This window comes from Seriola aureovittata, chromosome 3 (assembly GCF_021018895.1).
Source record: "Seriola aureovittata isolate HTS-2021-v1 ecotype China chromosome 3, ASM2101889v1, whole genome shotgun sequence".
NCBI classification, from domain to species: Eukaryota; Metazoa; Chordata; class Actinopteri; order Carangiformes; family Carangidae; genus Seriola; species Seriola aureovittata.
Genome location: NC_079366.1, coordinates 14,891,434 through 14,911,879, shown reverse-complemented (window position 1 = coordinate 14,911,879; position 20,446 = coordinate 14,891,434). Strand labels below are relative to the sequence as shown.

At 41.2% G+C, this 20,446-nt stretch overlaps 1 protein-coding gene across 1 annotated transcript; it reads left to right on the top strand.

The window, feature by feature from the left end:
• Positions 1 to 13,798: 13,798 nt before the first annotated feature.
• On the top strand, positions 13,799 to 20,179 carry LOC130164137 (uncharacterized). Its single transcript, XM_056368620.1, has 3 exons — positions 13,799 to 16,259; positions 18,086 to 18,150; positions 19,431 to 20,179. The coding sequence occupies exons 1-3, from the start codon at positions 13,799 to 13,801 to the stop codon at positions 19,524 to 19,526; spliced, it is 2,622 nt and encodes an 873-aa protein (XP_056224595.1). The 3' UTR covers positions 19,527 to 20,179.
• Positions 20,180 to 20,446: the final 267 nt, after the last annotated feature.

Here is a 20,446-nt window from a genome sequence, read left to right as displayed (position 1 = left end):
GTATTTTCTGTAATGTGAAACTGGGGGCTTCTGAAACAACTAATAAAAACCATACAGACCGCTTCACTGGCCACATTCTCCCCGGCGACCGCCTTCAAACAATACAAAATGTTTTCTGCTGTGTGTGTCATCGCTCTCCTCTCCTTGGCGTCTGTGAGCCGTTCAGCTCCTCTGGCCTGTGAGGAACTCGACCTTCATCATTTGGATGGAATGTTTTAGTTGCAGGCAGTCTGAGCCATCTGCCAAACCTGGAGCGATTCAAACGAAGAGATGGTGTCATTTTAAAATTCTCTAGCAACACCAGTGACAGCACCATTTCCTACACTTGCAGCCTCCGTTTAGATAACAAGCGCACGTTTAATTCCGACAACATCTCCCTGGAAGGCAACAGCTTCACCCACGATGGGACACCTCATAGCAACCTCTCTGCAAACTTCGTCCACACGTCCTGTCATGACTACCTGCTGATGTGTATGAACTTGCAGTCATTCTTACCTGTTCAGAGAGATGTGAATCAGAAGGAGATGGAAGAGTTCAGAGCTCAGGTGGAGTGTCTGAATATGCCTGCACCTGTTGTGATGGACCCTACCAAGGAGCTTTGTCCAGAGGGGACGACATCAAACTGACAAGAGAACAACGGGACAAAAGAACCGAGGCCGTAAAAAGACAATTATCTTCAAAGTGTTGATAAATTTAACATCAGTATCAGTGGGTGTTTTGTGGAAACATTAAACTGCCTTTTTCTGTTCTGCTTTTCTGAACATTCATGCACAACATTAACACGCTGATATCAAAGAACTCTGAAAGACTTGATTTGATTAATTTTCTCTGTCATATCATATCCAGTGTAATTTCACCTGATGTATTATGTTAACCACTGAGCTTATTCTTCCCTCAAAAGTTTTAACTCATTCACTTACATTTACTTTTACATTTACTCATTTGTCAGACAGAGTTGACAGACAATCTATTTCCACGTTGATTGCACTGAACTTATAGGAAATCTGGTAAAGGTGTGGAATGAAAAGCGGCACAAAGGGGAAAAAGAGTTAAGGTAAAAAGCAAATTTACTCTGTATTGGTTCAGAAAAAGAAAAACTAGACAGGATCATGAGCAGGCAGACAAACAGGTAAAACAAGACTGAATGCTATGTCTATGGAGCACACAATCTGGCAAAGGGGAAGACTGGTGGACCTGTATAATGTATAGGCTATACTAGAAGTCTGTTTAGAGGAATGAAGGGCAGATGAGCAGGCAGCTGATGAGCAGGTGACAGAGTAATTTTAGGAAAACCCGGGGACAACTGTTGAGCTGCGAGGAACAAACTAAAACAGAGCTGACAGGCCTCAATTTTAAAACAAACCTTGCAATTCTGGCACTAGTGAAAGAGGGCCTTTTTATACCTGAGTGTAAACTAGAAGGCACCACATTCTCCAATAGAGCTGTAGTGAGAGGAGATATAAGTTCCAATCATTTTTCCTATACACAATGTCTCTCAGTTGGAGCACTTCCAAAGCTTAGATCAGCCAGAAACTCGCCCATAAAATATCAACAACTCATTAAAAAATACGGCTCTTATCAAGCTTGTGTACATAAAGAAAAATGGGGGGAGAAGTTAACTGCAACTCTCAAGGTGCATTTTGACAAGAAACATCCAATTACTGAGCTAACATCTAGCACAAACAACAGGTGCTGTTGAGAAAACTGATTTTATACTGTGCAGTTTACATCAGTTCACTTTTCATTGTTGGATTTGGTTACATTGAGCAACGGCACCGCATTTTCTAAACTGCTTTTTAGGCTGGAGGCCTTCGTTGTGTGTCGTGCCCCTATCTCTTCACACATTGCTCTCTATTGCTCTCTCTTCTCCTCAGACACTGAGTATGGCTCTGTGCACAAAGTTACAAAGCAATGGGGAAATCCCAAACTTGACGTACCGTGCCTGGCTGCAGTTGCCAAGCTTTGAACAATTGCTGTTCAGGGACGGCTTTAGCAAACCATCTACTGGCTGCCACCAGTGGCACCAGAGTCTTCATCTAGCCAATCAGATATAAGTGGTAGTTGACCCTGCTCAGGTCTTCAGACAATGAACACACTTAATTTCCCTGACTCTACAAATAACTTCAAAATATAAATTTCTATCTAACTGTTGAATAAACCATAATTTGGGTAACTTTACAAGTTATAGTATTGTCAATATGGTGAGAGGATAAGGGATTTTATTGTGTTTGTATTTTGGCCTTTATTTGACATTTCACTAAACTAAATTGTCAAGACTAAAAAGAATAAGTTTGCAATGTGCAATCTTTATTCACAGATCACACTTATTTTTACTTGTTTTCTTTTAATATATTAATGGTAAATGAATCTTAAGACATAATTATGTGCATAGAGCTCTGATTCTTAAAATCAGTCAACAGTAGTTGACAGTAGTTTAAGTCTGCATTTTATTAAACTAACAGTTTTCCAGTACAAATATTGATATTTTGAGAACTTCAATCCAATTCCGAAAAGTAACAAACAAGGTTACCACAGGTATAAGAGCCAACAAGTGAGCTCCTGTGATGCTCACTCAGCTAGGCATCACAGGAGCAGAAAAGAAGAGGGCTATAAAATCCGCCAGCGAAGCCGCATAGAAAGCCACTAGGTGGCTTTGGTTGAAAAGGGCTGATCCGTGGGTAGCTGCTGGGACGCAAGTTGGGGTCTGATCAGCCCCGGCTGGGTCGCCTGGGCGAGGGCGTATGTTGTAAGACCCGAAACGCCTGATGACCTCGGGTTCACAACACTGATGATGCGTCCCAGAGTGCATCCCGGAGATGTTTCTTGAATAACCTCCAGTGTAAATAATCAAAAGTCACATTACTCAAAACACTCATTCATTTCACAATCACAAAAACCACAGGTGAAAAGGAGACTTTGCTCTCTGGTATTTTCAGTATTGTGAAAATGAAGGTTTCTTAAACAACTATAAATCTCAGAAATCAATCGTTTTTTTTTTTTTAGAAATGTCAGTGCCGCTATAAGAGACGTGATATAATTATTCCAGCAACAGCCTGAAAACAATACAGTACACAGCAGATTATGATTTCAAAGTATAGAGTCATGTTTGCTGTGTGGCTCGTCGTTCTCCTCGGCTCGGTGTCTCTGAGCCATTCAGCTCCTCTGGCCTGTGAGAACTTGCTCCAGCCTTTGGGTCATCTCGATCTCAATCATTTAGAGGGCAGACGAGTTCTAGTTGGAGGAAGTCTGAGCAACCTAACACTCATCGATCGATTAAGACGAAGAGACAGCGCCACCGCCAGCTTCTCCAGCAACGGCAGTACAGCCAACACCAACTTCAGACGCAGCATGCTTCTAGACAACAAGTGCCACTATGCATCCTACAACATCTCCCTGGAAGGCAGCAGCTTCACCTTTGACAACGGCGCCGTCAACACGACCTTCATCCGCACGTCCTGCCATGACTGCATACTGCTGAGCTTTGATGTAGAATCAGGGAAGCGGCAGCATTTTTACCTGTTCAGCAGGAGGAGACAGCTGGAGCAGAAGGAGATCGATGAGTTCAGAGCTCAGGTGGAGTGTCTGAACATGCCTCCGCCTGTTGTGATGGATCCTAGCAAGGAGCTTTGTCCAGAACAGACCACCACAAGTGATCCAGCAGCTCAAACTGAAGAGAAAACGGGGGGAAAGAAAGACTGAAATACAACGAGAAGATAACTTGACACACAGTTTTGATGAATTGTGATATGTTTTATGATAGCGGTTATGATTTTGAAATCATTGCATCTGAATTTGTAACTTTCTAACTAATGTGTAACTAGAATTAACTTTATATTTACAGTGCAACCTTTTGAGAGTGGGTTCAAACTTTACTGGACACACCACTGAACATATGCAGTATGTGCATGGTACATTGTGTTAAAAAAGCACGTCTTACAGCATGGCATGGCATGAATAATAAAATTTTATATTTTTAAAAAACCCAATTAATTTAACTTAATTACTGCAATGATGATGACTGGATGGTTTTGGAAGCTCCATTTTTCAAACATATTTGTATAGACATTTTCCGTATCAGCTTTTTATGTGAAGCAACAGGCTCCTACATGAACACAAAATTTGCTGCCAACAGTGTGAGGTTTTCACCAGGCTTCAGGCTACCTATAGCTTCATTTACCATCATTTAATCTGAAGCAACTTCAATCATTTTAATAACTAAACAGATCTGTACACACAGACTTGTCAGTTCACACAGTATCTAAATATATATTCAACAGTTTTATCTATATGTCTTTTTGTATGTTGACAGAGTTTGCTCCATACTTGCATGTGATTGTTTGTGCAGGTTGACAGCAAGATACAGTCAACAGTATGCAAAAAAGTAGATGAGATCCGGCTTCGATGTTTTCATAAACTCCCGAAAATACTATGAGAAAATTAATTTTATTGTATTTGACTTTCACTCCAAGGCTACTAAGTAAAAGCACTTTGTTTTACTATGTCAATTATCAGCCCTGGGTAAATAAAAAAAAAAATGTGTGCAACTCAGTTGACAGCATGTGTTGTTGCATTTTATACAATTATTAACACTTAACTTTACCATAAAACGTTAATCTGGATAATGGTTAAGTATAAAAGAGAGCTAAACTGTGTTAATATTAACCATTCACAGTACTCATTTCACAATCTCTAAATCCACAGCTGGAACATGGGACTCTGCTCTTTGGCATTGGCAGTATTGTGAAACTGGAGGTTCCTAAAACAACTATAAAACTGGACAGACGTCTTTGTGAGTCTAATTTCAGTCAAACACTACCTCATGACTGAGAGTTGATATAAATATTCCTTGTAGATTATACAATAGACAGCATACAGTATTTTAAAATACAGGAAGATGTTTGCTGTGTGTGCCGTTGCTCTCCTCTGCTTGGTGTCTGTGAGCCATTCAGCTCCTCTGGCCTGTGAAGACGTGGCCCGGCCTTTGGATCAACTGGATCCTCTTCATTTGGCGGGAAGATGGGCCTTAGTTGCAGGCGGTATGACTGATGCTGCATACCTGGAGAAATTCAAGACCAGAGACAGTGCCGCCATTAACTATCCCAATGCCAGTGAAACCCCCATAACCTCCTTCACACGCAGCTTCAACTTTAACGACAGCTGTCAACATCTGCAATCCAATATCACACTAGAAGGCAGCGGCTTCATCTTCCATCAGTACAACATCACTGTGACCTTCCTCTACACGTCCTGTCCAGACTGTTTGTTGATGCGCTTCGATGACGAGTCAAAGAAGCCGCTGCGTATGTACCTGTTCAGCAGGAGGAGGGAGCTGGAGCAGAAGGAGATCGAGGAGTTCAGCGCTCAGGCGAAGTGTCTGAACATGCTTCCACCGGCTGTGAAGGATCCTACCAAGGAGCTCTGTCCAGACCAGATCTCCAGAAGGGAGGAGGAAACAGAGGCATAAAAGACTTAAGACACTCTGATGATATACTGTATGGTCACTGTGAGTGGGTGCTTCCTGAATTGTGCTGATCCTTAGTAACTTGTTAATAAAGTATGCTGTCTTTAAATTGGCTTTCAGACGCTGCCCAAACTTGACTGGATTTAGTGCTTTTATATATATATTTTATATATAAATATAAGAAATATGTTTATTGGAACCCAATACATTTTTTTATCAAATAATAAAACATATTTTCTCAGTCACTGATTCTTCTTATTCATGTTTTAGATATGGTGTCAGACTTTTTTCACTCCCTAGAGAAAATGTGAAACCTGAATGGAAACATGATTGAAACTATATGTGATTAAAAATTCATGTCACTTCAGACCACAAGTGTGAACATGGCATGCCACCATTTAATGATAAAGAAATAAGTTTATTTAATTAAAAATGTGTGCTTTATTAAGTTACAGTTTGAAATTACACCAATACCTTAAAAAACTTTTTTTTAAATTAATAATAAATTAGTGCATGTTTGGTTGGATTTGGAAATATTCCAATTTAGTTTTTTAGAGTCATTATTTATATTTTCTGTAATTCTGCCATTTCTTCCTCATAAAGCAGGACAGTCTCTATTAAAGTTATTCACTCAATAACATTAAAATGCAACTTTTAAGAAAAACAAACCAATATTCTGCTAAATGTACCTGCCAAAGGTTTTTAAAATATTTATCTTTTCACAATCCAAGTTTGCTAACAACACAGTGATAACATTCAGCTGTCAGTTGGCAGACTTAGAGCTTATGATCATGCTTTGCCATGTATTTTATGTGTTACTTGAGCAGCAGATTATAAATGACAACTGACGAAGTCTGTATTATTCTGATGAAACAGTCTTGACAGGGTGATGGTGATTTTGTATATTTGTTGTCTATTTTTGTACCCTTTTTTTTTTTATAATGTATATTATGAAGAATTTAGCAACATTCATAAAGTTGGCTGTTTATATTACAATCACATGCTTTGGTTTTGACGTTTCACTCACACACCAAATAAAAGAAAAACACAAAAATAGTTGGTGGATCATCTTTGTGCAATGTGACATTAGTTGACTGAACAAAGTGAGTAAGAAAAACAAATAAACCTCAAAGCAAATAAAGAGTCCAAGTGCTTATTTCACAATCTTAGAATCCACAGGTGGAAAACGGACTCTGCTCTCTGGTGTTTTCAGTATTATGAAAGTGCAGGTTAACTATAAACCCAGCTTCTTTAGCAGCATCATTTCCAGTTACACACGGCAATTCAAAATCTATGAGACCAGAGAAACTCTTTACATAGAAAATAGTTGTTTGCTACAATATTATTGTTTAATATCTTAAAGAAATAGCCTACTGTTTGATCTGTACAAAACAACAATTCAGGCTGTTTCCTTTTTTCCAGTCTTCATGCTAACCTGTGCTAACCGAATACTAGCTCCAGCTACATATCTTAAAACATGTAATCGAAGCAATACAACATCGCAGTTTATTTCACAGAGGTCAACATGAAAGCATACAGTGATATAACCACACAGATTTCCTCTCCCTCTGGTACATTCCTTCATCCACTTGCAGTAAATGTTTACACATTTGATTACACACATCCACCCTCATCAATATTTTTTCAGTTTTTAATAAAGTGTTTTAAATGTTTATGCACAGATCTTTAATGAATTCCTCTCCAAAGTCTTCATCTCGTCTCATGTTATTAACAGAAACCCAGCTAGCTCATTGCTTAGAGCGACATGTACAGTCCAGAGAGGTGTACAGGTGTAATGCATGACCAGTTGAACTGACACCAGGTGATGTCAGTCTGAGCATATTCCACCTCTTCACTCTGAAAAGCTCTTTGTTTGCTTTCACTGTATGTTTTGGATCGCTGAACAGCTGAATGATGAAATGTCGTCCAATGAGTTTTGATGCATTTGGTTGAATCCGAGCGCACAGACTGCTCCTGTATACCTCTGCATTCATCCTGCTGCTTCCTCAGCAGTGAAATTATCCATAAATGCCAGTGTGCCAGCTCCATTGGCAGCCATACAAGCCCGAGCAATAACAGAACCACCACCATGTTTGGCAGATGAGGTGGTGGATTTGGGTCATGAGCTGTTCCTTCCGTCATTTTGATATAGGTTGATTCTTGTTTCATCAGTCCATAAAATTTGGATCTACGACTGTACTGTTTTCTTTCTGCATGCTTTCACGAACTGAACCATCTTCACCATGTGAGTTATTTTCCACTCATCCACAAAACTCTTGCTCATTGGTCTACCCAGTTGGAGCTTTCCTGTGCAGAACTATTGATTTTGGGAAACCAAAACTCTTCGATATCTCTCTGATGGATTTTTACTTTTTATTGAGTGCCATTATTATCTTTTGCAGTTGCGTGGTCACCTCTTTTCTCCTCATATTGACCGATAACTCCAACCAAATCTAAAAGGTAACTGTCAGTCAGGTCTGAGACACGCGTTAGCTCTTAATTATTTAAATATCTAATTCTTAATTAACTACAATTGAAACAAAACACACGGCTGCCCAAGAAATATTTAGTAACTCAGTGTCCACTTACTTTGAAACCTTGCAATTAGGGTATTGTGTATTAAAAGGTCGATATTTCACACGCAGTTCTTTCAATATTGACGTAACCCTACTCAAAGATTGGCAGACTTGGCATTTTAATGTAGCACCAATTATTTTATTTCAAATTGAATGTGCTGAAGAGCACAGAGCCTGAAGAATAAAAAATGTGTGACTCTCCAACTGCTTGTGGTCTGGACTGTATGTGCTCTTTTTTATTGCTACATTTGTAAAATTTGAAAAAAAAAATGTTCTTGATTATGAACGATTATAATAACAATAATAATAGTGTATACATTGTTGATGTCTGTATCTGATAACTTTAAGCCAAGGCAAGGTTGGAGATTACCAGTTTGATATTATTGTATTATATATACAAGCACTATTTATTCCCATAAAATATTTAAATAAATTACCCACAACAACATCAACAGGAACAGGATGAGAGAACTGCCACATAACAACAACCAATGTCGAAACTTTCTTTCATTGCACAACAATGGAATCCACAGTGAGATAAGGGATGATGGACCTGTCCTGTGTTGCAATAGTGGAATGTGTATTTCTCCTATATAACTGGGCAGGTGATCCAATCCAGAGAGAAATTATAACTGAGAACACTGATTGAAGGGCAAAGACTCAATATCAGCACAGAAAATCTCAACATACAGAGACATGTTTGCAGTGTGTGCCGTCACTCTTCTGTGCTTGATGTCTGTGAGCCGTTCAGCTCCTATGGTCTGTGAAGAATTGGTCCATCCTTTGAATCAGCAAGAACCTCGTCATTTCGAGGGTAAATGGGCTTTAGTTGCAGGCAGTCTCGACCATCTGGCATCTGTGGAGGCCCTGAGACTAAGAGACAGCATCACTATGTACTTCTCCAACTCCAGTGAAGCTTCCACCATCTCTTATACTCAAGTCAACCGCTTCGGTGATCAGTGCCAGTACCTGCACTACAACATTTCAATGCAAGGTAGCAGCTTCTCCTTTGATGTGGGGAATCGCTTTGAGCTCATGGGGTCTTTCCTCTACACATCCTGTCCAGACTGTGCGGTGATGCGGTGGAATGTGAAATCAACGAGGAGGCTATCTACGGACTTGTACCTGCTGAGCAGGAGGAGGGAGGTGGAGCAGAAGGAGATGGAGGAGTTTAGGGCTCAGCTGAAGTGTTATCAGCTGCCTGAACCTGTTGTGATGGATCCCACTAAGGAGCTTTGTACAGAACAACCTGAGATCCAACCAACGGCAGCAGCAGCAGCAGCAGCAGCAGCAGCAGCAGCAGCAGCTCAGATCGAGGAGACAACAGTGGAAGAAAAAAGGGATTTTGGCGCTTTTGATTGATGTCACCCTTTTGATGACAAAAACAATGTCACTGGGTGCTTTGTATAGGCTGGATATTTTCCGATCCTTTACATTCATCTAAACATCAAGACCCTTGGATAATAAACTGGCAATACAGCATGGCATGCTGGGATTTATTTTGGTAGAATGTCTATTTATGATCTGTTTCTGTGTTGTCATTTTGCAGATATATCCCTGATGTAATGCACCTGACAGTTTGAGCAATCAGTATTTTTTTGTTCTTTGTTTTTCTCCAATATGTGGAAAAGCTGAATTCATAAACAATAATATGTACCTTTGTTTAATTCAATAGCCTCAGGAGTTTTGTTTCGACAGCCCAACTTGGTCTGGTATGACCTGTAGCTTCTGGTGGCTAATGTTAGCAAGATTTCTGACTTTCTGACTCCACCTGAGCTGCTGTCACACATTTAACATTTTCCCATTGGTGCCTCTTGTGGCCAATGTTTGGCAAAAGCTACATAGGCTCACTTTAAGGGCGAATTTGTGAATTGTAATTTTGACCTATATGAAAAAAACTTGAAAACTTAAAAAGTAAATAGACTATTCGACTAGTCCACTAATGTTTATTCTACTCTAATGTAGTTTACACCTTGGATTGTTATTGAAAACATTCTTTGAACACATAGATGTTTGTAATTATACCTACTGTAAGTGTAACAGAAAATATTAAAGCATGTAATCTCAGATATAAGTGGACAGAATTAAAGTGTGCAGCGATATAATCACATCATCCCTCTCATCCCTCTGGTACATTCTTTCATTCACTTGCACGGTGTAATAATTAACGTGCTGCTCACTAATTGGATTAGTACTATACATTTTCAAATCCACAACAATAGGGTAAGCCTCAAGCACACGTCTTTGTGCATGCACACATGCTCATTCCTGTGTACGTATTAGTGAATGTTTACTCGTGTGAGCATGGCATGCAAATGTGGGCGTGCACAAATGATGTTCAGAGGGTGTTAATGTGCACCAGGGAGGAGATACAGGCAGCAAGGCACTAGGGCTGTGAGGAAAGAGAGCTTCCTTTTGTGTTGATTAAACAATGGTGGCCTGAAACAAGAAACGTGTATTTTTTAGAAATGTGTGTCTGTCACTCGGAGAGCATCCTCAAAGCATTCTGTTAACAGGTATGTGCAGCTGTATATTCAAGTATTCTGTGAATTGCTCTTCTTTTCTTGAACTTGAAATCCTTGTACACATATGTGAAACCAATCTGGTAAATAATAGGCACAATAGAAAGCAAAAATGTTAGAGAAATTATTCAGCCAAACCTGCAGAGACCAGCTTTTACATGCATCACTTCTGGCCACATTGACTAAATCATATCGAAGTAAGTGACTGTAAAATGTGCAAAGAACTATGTCAGCAACCATTAGATCGCAGCAGAACTAATTCTAATTAGAGATGAAGTTGGCTGCATTTATTTAAATTCATTAGAATTTTTGTCAAATGCCCTTAGATCTTAAACTACCTCAGGACACTGCTGACCCCAAAAAGGAGGGCAAGTTTATTTGTAAGGCCCGCCGCAGATGTATTTTTAATGATGATCATGATTTTGCTGTTCTTTTGATAAAGTGAGCCCCTTTGTAGATAATGAGCAAAACATAAGCCTGTTATGTAATGTTTTAATCCGCAATCTCTTGCAACCTTACTTAACCAAATGAGAGAGATGGATAGAATCTTTGGTTACACTTGTTCAGTGCATCTTAGAAAATAAGAAAAAACAGCCTGTCATATTAGATATATAATGTCTTTAGTTTGTTAAAGCAAATGTTCATAAGGGAAATATCTCATTAGGGCATGCAAGAGTTTACACTCAAAGTATATTACATTACCATTGCCTCAGTATAAATGAGGACTTTGTTTCACTGCTCTAGCATTGCAGGATCATTGTATTAATTGATTTAAGCTTGTTTGTTTTCAGCAGGATTTTCAGCAGAGTTAGCAGGTGTGTATGAATAAGACTGTTTAACCAGAGATTTGCGCTAAATTGCTCACTGTGAAATGCTTGTTTTCATGCTTTATTTCACAATAAAACTTCATGTTGTAAATTCTCTGCCAGTGTATATATATATATATATATATATATATATATATATATATATATATATATATATATATATATATACATATAGGTCTGAACTACTCCACAACAAGGCTGGGAGTACTTTACCCAGGTAATACCCGAACATATATAGTGTTCTCCGATTGTTTTTTGTGTTTGGGATCTATAAAGCTCAGTTAATGAGCTGGGGCTTTGTCTCACTCAGACACAGTGATAACATTGTGGGAATGCCAACTACCCGAACCCCCCACCTTCTCTCCCACTCGTGCCCCACGGGAAAACAGCCAGTCTGATAGCGGCCAGAGTACATTTCATAAAACTGGGCATTGAATCCATTGTGTCCATTCACAATTTTACTAAATATAGTGACTAGCAGTTCCCCAGACAAACCGTTGTTGATTGTAAACAGTGCCTGTCATAGTGCTCATGACTCATTGTTCCCGAACCATTCTTATCCTAATTCACCCTCATTGAGCCACATTCTTCTGCCGTGGTATCTACATGCTCTGCCATTATTATTATTACCACAGTGCTCCCCATTCTTCCTGCCATGTCATGCTGTCAGTCCCTATTATCTTTACATCAAGTGGGAGATGTGCTGTAACTGATTATTTACCTATCTATCTATCCATCCCAGTTCATCAGAGACCAGTCATCCCCAGTGATGGGATCTACATTCCCCTTAATGCAGTGCTTCTGAAACCTTTTCACGTCAAGGACCCCAACTGACCATTTGATAAGATTTTGTCCCAGACTTTTTCTTTAAGATGTTTTATTACAGAAAGTCTTTGAAACCCATGACCAAAATAGTCAAACATTCTGTCATTGTGCTACTTATGGATTGAATTACAGTGAAAAAAAATTATTATCCTTTTTTACCGAACTTTGAGAACCACTGCCTCAATGATCAGTCACAGTGCTGGAGCGCAGCCTGGAGAGGCTTGGCAAGGATCACAGTGGATGGGGATGGGAGTTTGTCTGTGTTTGTGTGTGTGTGTGTGTGTGTGTGTGTGTGTGTGTGTGTGTGTGTGTGTGTGTGTGTGTGTGTGTGTGTGTGTGTGTGTGTGTGTGTCTGTGTGTGTCTTTGCGTGTGTGTGTGTGTGTGTGTGTATAAGAGAGATGTATGGAGGGCAGTAATATTGATAATAAGCATGTTTGAAATAGAAAAGTGTGTGTGTTGAAGAAAAATATATATTGGAGGACCTGGACCTCCCTATAGTCAGGATACCCTGCAGCCAATCCTATTGTTACTTCAGATTATATGTGTGTGTTTGCGTGTGTGTGTGTGTGGTACTGAGCTACTCCCCAGCCTGTAAGCTGATTAAAGGAAGGTGTGTTCAGCAGAAAACTTTATACGTTGTGGAGGGAGTGGAGCACAGCAGCTACTACCTTGCAGCCAAAGCCAAGCACAGCATTATAAACAGACTGCCTGTCTATATAACAACTAGAGCACCCAGTATGCCATTAAAAAGATGAATGCACTTCATGCTAGCTGAATCTTTGTTGCTCTAATCCTGCACAAGCTAGCATGCACAATTTCTTTGCACAAACACACAAATGGGTGACAAAATTCAAAGAAAAAACAACATAAAGTGTCATAGTAATCCTCTAGAAAAGCTTCAATGCTCCTTGGCATAGATTCACCATGTCTCTACTGGAGGTATTAACCATGCGTCTGAAACATATTCCCTCATTTGGTGTTTTGATGATGGTGGTGGAGAGCCCAGTCTGACAAATCCAAAACCCCACGGATGTGGTGAATTATGTTGAGATGTGAGGACTGTGGAGGCAATAGCATCTGATTCATCCTCATTTTCATACTTACTAAACAATTCTTTGACTTCCTGTGACCTGTTTATCTGCTTTTGTTTTGTTTATCCACTCATTTAATCAGATCTTCCATTAAGTGTTCCCCATCTGTATTTGGATTACATGTTGCTGTAGCACACAGTTATTGCAACCTCTGATGGCTTAAACAAAAGTTGATATTTGACTCATAAAGCAGACAAAAAAGCCCTGCCATGTGAATGCAAATGCCATTTGCTTAGAGAAAGAAGTTTATGTTTTTATTTAATTTGTCTTTTCATAATAATTTTTCTTTTAAAATGTTCCTTTCTCCTGGCTGTAATAAATAGCTGCTGAAATAATGCGATATAAAATGGGTGGCCATGTTTGTTGCTGAACCCTGATAATCACTCTGTTATTCCCCTCTCTCCTCTGTGTTCCTCTGCTTTCACTCAGACTGACTGGCTGGAGGCCAAACATCCTGACTGCTCCAAACGGTTTTACATTAGCAGACTTGTTACCATGGCAACAAAGCCCGTGGCCTGGGAGGAACAGGGTCCTGTCAGCTCACTAGACAGGTCAGTCAATGAGTCCTGGGCACAGGGTGAAGTGGATGCAGCCATAAGCCACAGCTCTCCTATGCAAGACAAAAAGGCTCCCAGGGCAGAACCTGAGGAAGACATAGATGTCCTGGAGCCCGGAGCTCAAGACGAAACTCTGCAGGGGAACCAAACACTCTCAAGAACCACAATAGCTGTTGCAACCAAATTGGAAAAGAATCAAGAATCAACAACCCCCAGGGAGACACAAGAAGTTGTGACAGAATTAGAACAAGTTCCCAAAAAACAATTGGAAACATCACAGGCTCAGGAGGCATCTGAAAACCTTGCTGATGAATATGAGGATGCTTTCCCACCACCACCACCTCCCCCACTCAGTGCCTTATCAACAGAAGAATGCCGTGAGAAAGAGGCCTTTTCCAGCCTGGAGGGCGAGGCGGCCGAATGCCTCAGTGATGTTGAGATCTTCTCAGACCCTGCAGAAGATCTTCTGTCTCCTGATAAGGAGCTCATTGAACTAGTTGATCAAGAGGTAGATTCAGCATCTGAGGAAAATGGGACAGCAGATGAGATGGACACACAGCTGCACTTCTTACCAGATGGTTTAGGCTACAGTGAAAGTGAAAATAACACATCAGGGGATGTTCACCATTCTCCCTCTGACATTAACAACTCAGGTGATGCATACACTGTGTGTTCCCCTCCTTTTGCTGATGAGAGTGAGGAAGAAGAGGAAATGAAGGTGGATATTACATGTTGCCAGCAGCAGTGTGGTACACTAGAAATCAGAAGCAAGCCTTTCCAAACTGCCAATATCCCCCTTTCCACTGAACAAGCCCCGGCCTCAGCCCTGCCTGCAGTTCCCTCAGCCAAACAGCAGGGTGAGCTGTTGCCCCAAAGCCAATGTGGACTTACCCCCAGGGGAGCAAACCAGGAAGCTGCACAACAGGTGCAGGGCCAAGGCTCTCCACCTTTGTCGACTGTTGCCATGGAGCTGTCCAATCAGGGCGGGACAACTTCCCAAGGCTTTGGTTGTGTTGTAGCTGTGAGAGAAAGGCACAGTAGGGTGGGGGAAAGGACAGTGGGAGAAAGCGAGCAAACAGGTGGAGTGGAAAGGCAGAAAGAGAGAGGACTTGAAAGGAGCAAGGCGGCCAGGCAGCAACATGGCAGAGGACTGTTAAGATATTCAAAAACAGTCCAAGTACAAGAGCTTAGGACAGAAAAATATAGCTGTGGTGTGTCTTTTAAACACAGCAAACACGTCAGAATGGAGAGTGACTCGTGTGATGACAGCCAGAGTGACAGTGGAGTGTCAGCAGACTTCTCTCCATGCAGCACTTTGGAGGGCAACACCACCATGTCTACAGGCAATCCAGGAACTGTCCCCAAAGAGACTCCCATCGAGAGGGAGATCCGACGGGCTGTGGAGCGTGAACACAGCCTGAGAAGGTCCAGAGGGCTTCCAAATCTACCCACCTCCCCAGAGTATGTGGAGATTCCTCTAAGAAAAACTGTTCTCTGCCAGTCTCTCACCACTGAGAGGTGTCAAGGCAAAGACAGGCAATTTGCAGGCAAAAAAATGGAGCATGAGATCCATGAAGAGGCCCGGAGGGAACAGGATCTGGTCAAGCTTGGGAAAGTTCCAGGTTTCTATGACAAAGGCACAGTTCGCCAACTGAAGGAGAGGAAGCAGCTTTTTGAGGCCTTTCAGAAGCCCAGTGACTCAACTTTGACTGTCTCAACCAGGTGTAAAACCACATCCTGGTCCTCAGCCAGTGACATTTCAACCCTAGAGGAGGATATCTCATCACAGATATCCACTGCAGGACGCTCGTATGTGGAGAGGAGACGGAGCCTAGACCTGCTAAATCCCACAGAGAGCCCCATCTTAGCCAAAGGAGGGGGTTCCACCAGCTCAACTCCCCGAGGACCGGGCGTCTCTGAGGGGACTGGTCGCCAGGTCACCATCCTAGAGGATAACCTGAGTGTCTCAGCACAGAAGCTCTACCATGCCAGACAAGAGGCACAGCCTGTCACCACCGTCGACTCTGGAAGTCCAAACATCTCATCATCCATGACAGGAGGACATGGAGCGATTAACGAGAGAAAGCAGGAAAAGGAGGAAGAGGAGGAGGAGGAAGCACCTAAGGAGAATCCCTTTTACAAGCTGCGCTCCTCAACAAATTTAGTTAAAGTGGAGCAGGATATCCGGGAGGCTCAAGAGAGGGAGAAGGAGCTTCGCAAGCAGAGGATCAGCCTGTATGGGGGAACAGGGGGTGCAACTGGAGGAGAAAGAGGAGGAGGAAGGAGGTCAGCCAGCATTGAAGGACAGAGTCCCGCATTGTCTCCCTCCTCACTGAATGGACTGGCTGTTCCTGACTTACCTGGCTCATCACCCAGGTGGGCAACTGGACCCTCAGCAGGTAAGTGTAGCACTGAGCCTTAAGTTTAAGGGTCAAAGCGTGTTTGGAAAGGGTGAAACTGATTCTGCTTGTGCCCACAAGCTCATACAGTCAATGTGTTTGTGTGTGTGTGTTAGAGTGTTTGTGTTAGTGTGTATGTGTGTGTGTGTGTGTGTGTGTGTGTTGTGTGTGTGTGTGTGTGTGTGTGTGTGTGTGTATGTGGAAGCTTGTGAGTGTCGATATGTGTGTAATCTTTATATCTGCGGTGAGATGATGAAAACCCCCTGAAACGGCCCAGTGAGCACATTATTTCATTTTTCTCATGGTCAGTGGAAAACAACTTTCAAAACCAGTGTTTGCTGTCACTAATAATAACTTTGCAGCAGCGACCATAAGGTGGCCGACAAGAAAATAAAGTTCTGTAACTCCACAATAAATGTAGCATCTAGTCTGTCATATTAATTGAAGCTGAGGTGAGGAAAAGTCCTGAGTCATATCTTGACACTATTGTGTCAGCAAGAAAGGAACACAGTGGAAGAGTCCAATTTTGGGATGAAGTCTAAATCCAGCATTCAAAAAGTGCATACAACTTGTTTTTGGTTGTCATGGTGATATATGATTAGTGTAGAGCCTTTGGACAACATGAGTAAATGTCATATACAGTGCTGCCTATAGAGCCTTCTGTAAGGACGGGTTATTTATGTGTATCTCTGTGTGATTTCAACTTTGCTGCCACCGTGTCTTGTACAGCAGTGACTCACAACCAGGGGTACTTGATAATTCTCCTGTTGCCAGGGGGTACGTGGAAAGTTTGTGAAGTCTATCTGAAACAAAATATATTACGATTTGATTAAACAAATATATTCACATATTGAGTCAGCGTTAACACCTGGGACAACTGATAGCATGAAAACCAGTTAATCAGCAAGCAGAGAAGTTAGCTAAAAGTAACGCATTAACAGTTCAACAAGTCAGCTTAAACGGATGGATAAATGACTGACCTAGCCGAAGGTAAGGGATACATTTGGAAATTGCTAAAGGTAAAGGATAAACAGTTGAAATATTGAGCTAAGACAGTTGGATAAATGGTGAGAAACATCTGAAGGAACTATTGAAGAGTTGGAATAGTTTGCTACGGATAAAAAAAAAAGTTGAAATATAGCAAAAAGTAAAGCGGTTAAAAAAGCTATAACCAAAGACTAAATAAATGTTTAGCTTCTACTTCAGGTTTAGAGCAAACTTATTCTAACAATATGCACATGTATATAATATTAGTGTTACATTACATCTATTTTTAAAGTATTTCAAAAGGTCAACTATTTGGAGCATGATGGGTAAATCAAACTAAAAAGGTTGATGACTAATGACCGAGTATGTTTGACTGTGTGTGTTTTGTTGGCAGGAAAGGTTGCCAATATATTTTTTTCTTTCTTGCTTTGTGACTATATGAATGAAAGCGTCACCGAACGTCATAGTTTAACAACTGTTTGACAAACTGACCAGGGTGTGCCACTACAGAATGTGAATGACCATGACTCACTGCTGGGAAAGGAACAATTGTATATTGTTTTATATACAATGAGTTGTAAAAGCCTTTTTATATCCTTTCATTTCTGGTGCCTGCCTTCTGTTTTCATTTCACCATGTTCATGTTCAACAAAACAATTCTTTCCCTTAATTCCCTCTGCATTCGTTTCTGTCTCCTCTCATTTCTCTTTGCTCCTTCACTCATAATTTGATTCAAGGAGGCTTTATTGCTCTCTGTGTGGAGCACAAACAAAATCATAGGAACACCTTTGCCTTGCTATTCCTGCCCTCACCCACTTTTTATTCCCTCTCTCTTGCAGCACACCAATCTGTTGGCAAGTTTGCCGTGTGGCCGCCGCCCCAGGCTGAAGAGGGAAGGTCAGAGGTGAGTCAGTAAAGCCAATCTTCCCGTTGCAATGACATTTAGACAGTTCACTTTCTTTTATGCAACTATTTCCTATGAGACTCTGAAAATTTGACCATGTGGAAAAACATCAGGCTTCACAATGACATCTGTTAAGTATTTCTTGCTCTATAGATTAACACATCAACCATACCTATCTGGCACACTTGGTATAGGACATGAAAATGTAGGCAAATCACCTTCCTGAGTCTCCCTCGAATTCAGCTAAGGAGATATCAGGTTCCACAATCAGGAAGTGTCTTTAGCTAAGAGTTCACTCAGTATATGAACTGCAGTGTAGCTTTGGGGGTTGAATGAGTCTCTCAGCAGCCAATGGTCCAATGAGGAAAGGCTCTAAGGAGGATGTCAGGCATCTCTTCCGCACCAAATATGGGCCACAAACATCTGATAACATGCGGAACACACAGTAAGGAGCTTATCTTTATAGATAAGACAAGAAGGCAAACAGCCCTGAGACTGAGGGAGGGAGGGGAAGTCAGAGTCTGCAGAGTGGGTATTTGTGTGTGTGTGTGTGTGTGTGTGTGTGTGTGTGTGTTGGCAGCCAATAGCAGAGAAAGAGGAAAGTCAATTGACAATCCCACTGATTTGTGTTACCTGCCTTGTGGGTCTCGCATCTCTTTGAAAGTGTGCTATCTCTGATTAGAGTTGAGTGCTGCTCCATGGTTTTAGCTGTTTAATTCAGTTTGGCTTTGATATGCCGGGTTTCAGCTGCACGGTTCAGTTTGACATTAGCATTAGCAACATTTTGCTCCCTTTCCTCTCACTGTCACATGCGATTCTCCCTCTCTCTCTCTCTCTCTCTCTCACTCCCTCCCTCCTTCTTTCTCTCAGCTGGTTGGTTATCTGCTTTCGGCACAGACCTGGTTCCGATTACAGTTGAGGAACAAACGGAGGATTGCAGGAGAAATTGGCCTCAGTTGTTGACTTAGTCATCCTGAACATGGCCTTGGATCATAGTCGCATTAACCTCCCTTTGACTTCCAGAGCTAATGATGCTCATCCAAAGGGATGTCCTCTGGAGGAAATAAATTCATGCTTCTCTTTTTATCTTTTTGCTCCTTTTTTTTTTTTCCTGTTTTGGCTTATTGGTCTCATCTCCTGCTCCCACACATCTGATGTTTCTACTCTTCAATTCTCTTTCTTTTTCTACTCCCACGATCACATACAACTTTCTGTCTACCTCCACTTTTACCTTGCAGTCACCACCTACTCCTGCTGTCCTCTATTCCCTCTACAACCAGGTCCTCCTGAGTCCGCGGACCCCCAGGCAGAAGACCCCTCTAGTACAGCGCTGGGAGTCAGGCCTGCTCAATGGACACAACGAGGATGACAACTGAGGAGACGCTGACAGCGAAACAGGGACATGTAGTTTTTGAAGTGGAGGGCTGAAAGACTGTGAGATAAAAGAGGAGACCGTTGTACGGAAAGTGGGAACAGACGAGAGGAGGGAGCAATGATGAAGAGGAGGAAAAAGAGAGAGAATGTGAAGTGAGAAAGAGGTCAGGGATTTAGGCTAGAAAGGGGGTCAGGAGGATTGGGAGCAGGGAAAAGGATTGGTGGTGGACTGGAAAACCCTGAAGAGTCCTTCAGTGAGGAGGAGAGAAAAAGGAGGAGGAGAGCCACCTATTAGTGGATAAGCACTTGGCCTGCTTCTGCTGCTGGAAACTCTGAGACTAATGAACATAAAATGGCAAATAATAACAATGATACTGCACTGGAGAAAAGAAAAATGTAAATTTAGTGAGAACAGGATTTTAAAACCTTAATGAATTTCTTTACCAATGGATTTTTTTTTTATGATAATGAGTTATTATTTGTTGATGAAAATAGAATAGCACAGTGTCTGATACTAAAGAAAGCTTGAAAAACAAAGTGTCATCACCAGTTTTATGCTTTAATGATGTCTTACACTGAGTTATCAGATTATAACACCTGTACAAACTAATGCAATCCAATACAATAGCATTGCAATAAATCCTAACTTTGTGTAGCTCAGTTTGTTCATTTTTTTATTCATACTGTCAACAACTGAGAGTTGTTGATTCAACTTTGAGGTAATTTCCGGGGGCTGTGTAAGTGGCGGGGTTGTGTTCAGCTGCATTAACTAGATCTTTTTCCAATATATTTATATACATGAAGAGGCAGAACGTAATAACTCTCAGTAATGTAGAACAGTGCAACTTCAACAGCAACTACAACCCTGAAAATGCTACTTCACAAAAACAATTAACTGAAGGGTTATTTAATTTGATCACAC